The following is a 9346-nucleotide window of genomic DNA, read 5'->3' as shown; positions in this document are numbered from 1 at the left end:
ATCTTGTATTTTCCATACAGCAATGGTTACAGAAGCACATGCACTTCAAAAGGGGTTTTTAGATGACCCTTTTTTAGCATGTATAAGTTCTCCCACATCAATTATGTGTGTATCAAACTAAATTTTTTATGAATATACTTTAAAATGAATCACTGTCATCATAGATATTGGTTTGATAAACCTGAGTTCATAGAGCATCACCTTTGGGCAATCGCCAGCTGCATGAAGTTTAAAAAGAGCAAGTGTCAGATTTTGCACCTGGGAAGGGGCAAGCCTTGCCGTAGGTACAGACTGGGAGATGAGAGGCTGCAGAAAGGGAACTGGGGATTCTGGTTGATGACAAGTTGAATACGAGCCAGCAGTGTGCCCTGTCAGCCAAAAGGGTCAAGTCTGTACCCTGTGGTGCATCAGGCACAGTATTGCTAGCTTGTTGGGCCTCTCTTTTTTTACAGAATTGCAGGGGTTGGAAGGGACCTCGAAAGATCATCAGGTCCAACCCCCCTGCCAAAGCAGGTTCCTCAGGACAGGCTGCCCAGGTAGGTGTCCAGACAGGCCTTGAGTATCTCCAGAGAAGTAGACTCCACAACCTCCCTGGGCAGCCTGTCCCAGTGCTCCATCACCCTCACTGTGAAGAAATTCTTTCACATGTTGGTGCAGAACTTCCTGGGCTCTATCCATTGCCCCTTGTCCTGTTCCCACAAACAGGATAAAAATGATAAATTTCTTTTACCCTAGTGTGCAAGAGTCCAGACAACCTCCACACACTCCTCCTGAGGGAACTGGGTCACCACTTTCTTTTCAAAGAAAGATGTCTGTCTCCCTTTCATATACCATGCCTGCCTAGAGCACTCATCCAGGAAATGGCAACAAGAAGCGAAAAACAGAGGTCAATTTGCTTCCCAAAAAAAGGGCTGAGGGGGAAGGGTTGACATTCCTACTTATGTGTCCAAGAGTCTTTCTCTCAACCAGAGAGCAATAACTGTTTAAAGGAGAAAGGCACCTCCACCTGTCCCTGTACAGAGCATAGCTCAGAATCTGCTTGGTGCCTTGCATGTCACAGGCAAAGGACTTTGTACTACGTTTTATACCTCCCACACAAATTCTTAAAATACCTTATTATTATTGCTATTTAATCATACCACCCCACCTGCTGTCAAAAGCATGTAGAAGAAAGTAAATGTTATCTTAAGAAAAGGTATGGACACCTTCCTTCATGAAAATTTCAGGCTCATGCATTCTAAATAACTTTAAAATGAAGGGAGTAAATATGTTGGTAGTTTGGGCAATTTATTTGGATGTATTTAGTTATTGTTTATTAATAAGTGTTGAGTTGCAACTACAAAAATCTGTGGACACCCTCCAACTTTGAGTCTGTGATCATTCATAATGGCTTCTAGCTAGCTTTGTCTTCATACCAATTTTTATGCAATGTCCTTATTTCAACATGAATATTTGGGCAACTAAAACAGTTTTGAACAAATAATAGGTAAAATTAAATATTTATTTTGGTCATTACAATCTTCCTAAGAATTAATTAGGTTGGTGGTAAACAAGTTAACTTGAAAAAAAATCCTGAAACCCGTAAGATTTTTTAAAACTCTCATGATCACAGTGAAGAAGTTGACTATACTGAAATTATTTTTACAAAGCATCAAAAATGGCTACCATTATATTAAAAAATATGCAGGATACAATTTTGTATTCTAAATTTAATTGTGAATGTTATTTTATTTGTATATTATCACTACTGGCCTCATAACAATTTTGCAAATAAATACTACCATTTAATTTATAATTCTTACTTGAAAGTTGTGAATAATTTACATTATTGAAAAACAGCTGAAGTTCAGTACTGATGCTGAAAAGTCCTTCATCGTTTTAGTATCTTAAGATGCCTTAAAAATCAACGCATCAATATTAATGCTATAATCAAATAATTAAAACTTACAATTTTAAAAACAAACAAACACTGCAAGTCACCTATTACAGAGTCTGTCCCATTATTCAAATTACCAAGTATATTTTCATAGCTTTTTGAATTAAAATGCAATAGAAAAAAAAAAAGTGTTTAGAGGTTTCATCTGTCTGGAGGCCTAACAGAATATTTTCTAGCCCCTGCATATATCAACACCAACTCCATCAGTCATTTCCCAGTATAATTAGCAAATAAAAAAAATTTACATGATTAATTCATTTTTCCCAGGACATAATAGCACGTTGGCTAACCAGCTGTTATAATTTGTTTCAATATTTATTAGAAAACCTCACAGTACAGGAGCAATGGCTTTCAATTGATGTACTTCTGGCAGAAATATTCTCAGCAAAAATACTTTCTCCATATTCAAAACCAGTAGTTGATTATTCTATTGTGAGAGAAAGCTGTTGCAGACAAAAATCAATCAAATATGCTAAAATGTTATGATATTAGGAGCCTTGGCATAATACTTTCAAATCATGTATTTTGCCAGTGCATATTTATAATTCATTAGAATGCTTTTTTCTACTTTTTTTTTTCCTCCAAAGTTTCAATCATCAGCATTAGCAATTGAATGAGGTTTTCTCTGAAGAGCATCTGGTTCATCTGCTATGAGTTTCTCTATTAAGAGACATTCCTTAGGAAGTTTATCCTAATTATTATTTCTACATGTCTGGCAAACAAGATTGACTATTCTGTCACGGTTTCTTTATTAATATGGAAAATACTGAAACATAAATAGCTCAGCAATTTGCATCCATGCCTCATGAAATGCATTAAGTGCAGAGCCATACTCCCTTTTGTGTTATGCATCTGCAAAAAAGGAAAAAAAAAAAAAAAAAAAAAAGGGTGTTACAAATTCCTGTTATTAGAAATTTAATGCTCCAAAGTTTAAGCTGTGCAGAAAAGCTATGTCATTTCAGCAATAGAAACTTCAATACGCTCTTGCCCATCTCATTGCCAGCAGAGTCACATACTTGTTCTGTTTCTTTTTATTATGTCTCTAAAACTTTTGATCAGGTATTCATATAAATTGTTTTCCAAAAATGTCCTGACTTAGCCATTGAGAGACAGCAGCTACAAGTTAACTGAGTATTTCACAGCTCAGTAATGTTTATCCATAACTACTTAACACATTTTCTCTTTAATGAGATAACTGCAACCTACTTTTCCAATGCACAAAATCTTGCAGAGTATTTATGGTGTACGTTATAATTCTAAAATACGTAGGTTGTAATGTTTACTTCTCATTTTCTCCTCTTTCAGCCAAAAATTCAGCTCTTTTATACTTAACTCTTATCCTTAATACAAAGCAATATCTCAAATTGCAATACAGAAGTATGGTCGTGATCATGTAGACAGTGTCAGAAAAAGCAGACACAAGAACACAGGGAGCCAGAAATCAGGAGATGCCATACTTTAAATGAGGCTCTTAGAAAATGGCAAAAGAGAAGGGAGGATTCCTGGGAACCCCCTGAGAGACTTGAGGGTAGCTGCTGCCACAGGGTTATGGGCTCGTGTAAGCTCTGACAAATGAGGGCAGCTTCCCTTGACCTGGGGTGCCTGGATGGCACCTCTTGCAGCTGCCCCTGCTTTGGGAGGGTCAGGCACCCACCTTGAAGCTGGCACTACGAGACCTATATGAGAGCAGGGCCAGGAGCACGGCCAGCAGATGCAGCAGCTCATGCAGCAGGTGTGAAACAGAGTTCCTCATCTGAGTTCCCACCAGCCTAAATGTTCTCAGGTGTGATGGTGATGCACCACAAGGCACTTTGCCCAGCAGGGGCACGGGATCCATGTGTTATCCTCCTCAAGGACCCCCATGAGGGGAGAGGAGGAGGACTCCTTACTGCACTACAACAAATTGTTGCAGAACTGTTGGCATCAGGGGTTTTGTTTCCATGACCGTGGAATGATCCTTTGAGGATCATTGTCTGCTTGGAGAGATGGGACAGGTGGTGGTGGATGTAGTAACACTCAAGATACAGAGTCAAGTAGTTGCATCATCTTGAGCCATCACTTTTAAAAATGTGTCAAGTCTAAAAATCAAAAATCTTTTCACTGCTTGAACATAAATAAGTCTGTGCAGAGACTGGGGGTGTACATCCCTGGTGTAACCTGAAAGCCCCAGTTACTGAGTAACGCAGTAGCTGTAGAAAGCTCAGTTTCAAAAACAAACTACAGGGATATGATGTGAAATGTGCTATGAAATTCATTTTTGTCAATTTCCAGTGTTTGTTTTTTTTTTTTTTTTCTTAGCTCATTATAAAAACTTCCTCTCCCTTCCAACAGTCATCATTAGTTTTCTGTAGTCACAAATCTTCTGAATTGTAAGAAGAATCAGATGGATTAATGTCACAGAAAATTAAATCACGTATTTTTTGTTTACTTGTTAAGGATGAATAGGAATGTGAATTAAAAACAGTGGGCTCCCATGCCTACAAGCAGCTGCCTTGTCAATATAAAGTGCTTTTATCAGTTTGATGAAGTAGCACTTTTGTACACTGGAGACCACTCTGCTTAGTGAAACACCAACATTAACTATTTCAGGAAACTGTCTTAAAATAAGGAACTTTTAAATTATATGGACAAAGAAAGAACTTCCTAAATGATTTCTGCTGTGATGTACATGCATGTTCATGGAATGGCATGTTTGGTTCCTTCATGCCTGGCAAGTATGAACGTACTCTTAAATTTTCTCAACAGGAGTGAAAACATACAAAAGATGTCACAGCAACACAGAGCAGTTGAAGTTGGCAGGGACCTCTGGAGGCTGCCTGGACCAGTTCCCCTGCTCAAGCAGGGACACCCAGAGCAGGTTGCCCAGGACCATGTCCAGGCAGCTTTTGAAGGTCTCCAGGGATAAGACTCCACAACTTCTTTTGTCAACTTCCCTTGAGGTATTTATATACAGTGATAAGATGGATCCAGCATTCTCGTGAATGATCCAGCATTCACACAGCTGATGAAAAAGTAAAGTGTTCCATTGTGAAGTCAAATAGGAGACCAAAGGCAGAGTTGCACAGGAACTAGGCATACTAACAAGTAATACCTGCAAAATGGAAAAGAATAAATTTGAAGTCTGATGCATAAAAGGCAGAAAAGACAACAAAATTCTCCAGAGGAGTGCCCACAAGGACAAAATTAAGGTGGAAAAAATTCCAAACTCCAAGCAGGCAACAAATGCAGAAAAGTTTAAATACAGAGGGGCCCTACACTGTTGTGACCAACATCAGGGCTGTAACCTGCTACAGCTAGAGTCTGTTTTCTCTGTAGAGAAAGTAGGAAAAGTCAAGACGTGAGATTGGTAGGCCAGTTCCACACATAGGGAAAAAAAAAAAAAATCTGTGTTATTTAATTGTTAGGTAGTTTCCAAGAAAGCCGGTTGTCTGGTTGTAACCCGCATTGCCTCTCCTGTGAAGTTTTGTGATCAACTTTTCCCTTTCTTCACTCAATAGCCCTCGTACATCGTATTAGAGCACTGAAGTGATTCATTTTACCCCTGCTTCCTGAATTAGTCTTTTTTTGTTGTTGTTTTGAAATTCTGAAATTTAACAATTTGAATTTGATAATAAATATTAAAACAAAAAATTGAAATTGAACAATGAAATTGAACTATTGAAACTAACTCATTTACATCAGACGTACATGTTAAAAGACTACTCCTCTCTCTAGAAGAGGAGCCACTAGCTCCTCTTGAAATCAATAGGTGATTTCACTGCAAGACTACTTTATTCAGATAGAGGTTATTTTTGTTCATTTTTTGTTTGTGAATAATCTGGTCTTGCAATTAAATAAATCTGAGCAGACTCCTGTCACACTGAGATGCATGGAGCATTAATGGATATCGATAGAGGATTAGGGTCTACAGAAACTACAGATGAATAGACTTGTGTCATGGAGAATTTCCTAGAAGTTAAATAAGTCAATTACGCACAGCTTTAAAGAGCATTAGTTTATTATCTATTCTCCATGTGTTACCTCAGAAACAGTCTAATTATATACAAAAATTTGGAATGTTGAATAAATGCTGATCAATAAAAACATTTCATAGCTGTTGACAAGGGAAAATTTCTAAACAAACAAACAAAAATCCCCAAATGATAAAGGTTTGATTCTGTGTGTTGCTTATTGCTATGTTTGTGTTCATAGAATGCTTTCAAGTATATACACATTTTTTAAACTCCAGTCCAAAAATGTAACTCAAAAATATTTACATAATAAATATGTGGGAGACTTCATCTTTTCATTACATCAGTTGAACTGATTCTTTAATGAACTATTCAGAACAGAAAGAATTAACAGTTTGTATCAACTCACTGCCATGTTGAGTGACTACTGCTATTGATGGATTTTTTTTTTTCCCTATTTAAAATGTAGCTTAAGATGCATTCAAAATGAAAAGTGCTGATACTGTCTCTTGTCCTGCTGAATCCTGGCTGGATTAGTTCAGGAGACATCTTTCTCCCACTCTGCAGAGTCATCTAGTTTGACATGTATTTACCTTTACACACAGACACAGAAGGAACAAACACATATCAATCCATTAAAAACTCCAAAGTTTACTGAGTAAAATCAGTATAATTCATGTTTTATTTCACGGTTAATTTGCTAATTTAACAAAGACAAGCTTTGGCCAACTGTTTCCACAAGAAGTACTAAACTTCTTGCTATAAATCCCCATTACTACAGTTCTACCATAGCGAAACACTTCCTGGTAGAATTGTCATGTGATACGTAAATCTGAAAATTAAGTGACATAATATAGTTTAAAACTCTGTTAACATTAAAGCAAAATACAACACGGTACAATTCTTCAGTGATATACTCAAATGTACTGTAAAACGTATACAAAGTCACAATGTACACAAGATCAGTAAAGAATCAGTTCTGCTTTTTGTACTTTCCCTTCCTAAAGATACAGGTTATGTAGAAGACCAAGTTAATTTAGAAGTTGTCTGTATGCATTCCCTTTAAAAGGCAGTGTGTGATAAAAATAACATGATTAAAAGTAATGAACATGTGATGTGAACATTTTCCTTTTTCAATAAAAAAATAAACAACAACAAAACACATCTCAGAAAGGGAACGCTGAAGCCTGCCATTATATAGCTATGTTTCTCATTCTTTTCTTTAAAGATTAACAGCACACAGAAAATAAGTGAATTTTTATCAAAATACAGCACATTTCTGCTAATATATCAAAAAAATTATTTCCTATGTAAATATTACTGAAAATCAACTAAAAAGAATTAAAATATACAAAGAGTTGTTAAAGGGTTTCAATTAAAATTATTAGAACTATACACAGTACAATAAGCAATAGTTAACATCTTTGAAAGAAGTGCAATAATATTTGAGTTCACTTATTTAAGAAGTACTGCCTATTTCTGCTAGCTAAGTATTTCCTCTCTTTCAGCTCTTTTCCCCAAAACTAAAGGAGGCTGGTGTTTTTGCTAGCTTTATTAAAAGAATTTACTTTTGTACACATGGGTGGAAAAAAGTAACTTATCTGTTTCAAACTACCAACTTATATGCAAATAAAAATGAACTGCAATAACTGAATATTGCTCCAATGACAGGCTAATCATTAGCCCTGATTAAAAACAGTTACTGGTCTTCTATGGCACTTTTCCCTGGTCCATAACAACCGTGTATTAATTATGACTGCAGATTATGCAGTCTTTATTCAATTACAAAGGAGAAAGAAAAATAAAGTTAATGTTTCTGGTAAACAAAATTAATACAAGCATAATTGAATATTTTATACAGTAATAAGGAACAAAGGCAGCCTGTGGTAAATCACTATTACATTAATATAGTTAGAAACCCTTTAATGACTCTGAAGTGTCTAGTTCACATTTAATGTTACCTGTAGGAACAGCCCTTTAAGAAACGTCATTACGAACTGGTGGGTTGTAAGTACACCCTCCCTTTGCTCTCCATCTCACCACAGCAATTCTCTGTCTCTGTTCAAAGTTTCACAAACTTGCTTTGGTTACCTAGCGCCATGTGTATGGTTTCCTTTTTGATTAACAAGGCAATGCAAAGGCCAAACTAAATCAAGATGACTTTCATAACCCTTCCTGCATCATTTACTTTGTGTGTGTTCAAATGTGTATTACAGGCAACAACCTTAAAAACTGGCCATTTCGGTTTCATTTTAAAAATATGTAAGTTTAAAATGGAGTACTTTTTATAAAGATAAAAGTATCACCATTTGCACAAAACTGGGGATTTCCACAGCACAGAAAAACCTCTGGGCACATTTCCACAGCACAGTTGAAAAAAATTGTGTATTCAAGAAAACCCAACTAAACATGAATCACACGTGGCAAATGAATATTCAATGACTACATAAGGAACAAATCCTGTAGAATATCACAAATTTGTAATTACAGTCTTCCTAAAAAACACCATAATCTTATATTGCATTTTCTATTGGTAGACGTACATTCCAGAACTAAACACTTTTACTTCTTTCTTGATTTCAGATTTAGATAGCAGATAGTAGTTTTACCTGACCTTTATTCTGTCCAAACAGCACCACCTTCCATCTACCCATTCATCTATACAATGTGCACATATCGAAGCCAACATTTCATATCCCCTGTTCATATCTACAGAAGTGGTTTCAGCAAAACACATTAATATCTGGTGAATAAAAATAAAGGCAATAAACAGCTACAGGACAGACAGCCCTGCCATCTGTCCATTGGCTACAACCTAGGCTTCTCAAAGCCTCGCACAAAGTTTAGTAATGTGTATGAATTATCCAAAAATAAACCTACCATCTGTACAAAACAACAACACAGGTTTGTTCTTGGAGGAGTGATCCTTAGATTGCTATAATGCTTAAAAACAAGTTTTTTCAGCATATGCATTTCCAAAATGATTTCCTGTATGTTCTATACAGTGGTTTATTCCCCTTTGACCACAAGTTCAGTATTTCATTTCCTGTACAAATTTTGATCATAATTCTTTTCAAGTTCCTTTCACATATAAAAATAGGCAAAATATTCAGTTTCCGTAAGTCCTTCAATGAATCCTGCTGGCTTTTTCCCCACTATCCACAGTATTTATGAAGAAACTTCTCGCACAATGATGAGTTCCACCGCATTCTGAAAAGTCTTTAGCAAAGATACTGCTTGTCCATGATCAATATTTATGAAGCTGTATCCATTAGCCTAAAAAGAAATATTCAGAATTAAGAATGGCAGTCTCATATTTCATGTTAGTTTACTTAAGCTTAAACTAAGTTTTAAATAAATAAAAATCTTATATAAATGCATACAATAAAACACTGCTGATTCTCAGATTACATTGCTGATGCCAGTAGAACACTTAGGTGTATGCTACAAGGAATTAAAC

General features: G+C 36.1%; 1 protein-coding gene across 9 annotated transcripts in view; it reads right to left on the bottom strand.

The window, feature by feature from the left end:
* Positions 1–6517: 6517 nt before the first annotated feature.
* ERBIN (erbb2 interacting protein) overlaps positions 6518–9346 on the bottom strand; it is a 120446-nt gene continuing 117617 nt past the window's right edge. For all 9 annotated transcript variants that reach the window (XM_068668059.1, XM_068668060.1, XM_068668058.1 and 6 more), the window contains one exon: positions 6518–9162. In XM_068668059.1, coding sequence (XP_068524160.1) covers positions 9055–9162 — 108 coding nt within the window. In that variant the 3' untranslated portion in view covers positions 6518–9054. The remainder of the gene's footprint in view (positions 9163–9346) is intronic.

The sequence above is a fragment of the Anas acuta genome, chromosome Z (genome assembly GCF_963932015.1).
Source record: "Anas acuta chromosome Z, bAnaAcu1.1, whole genome shotgun sequence".
In the NCBI taxonomy this organism is placed as follows: domain Eukaryota; kingdom Metazoa; phylum Chordata; class Aves; order Anseriformes; family Anatidae; genus Anas; species Anas acuta.
This window is presented reverse-complemented; position numbering and strand designations above follow the sequence as displayed.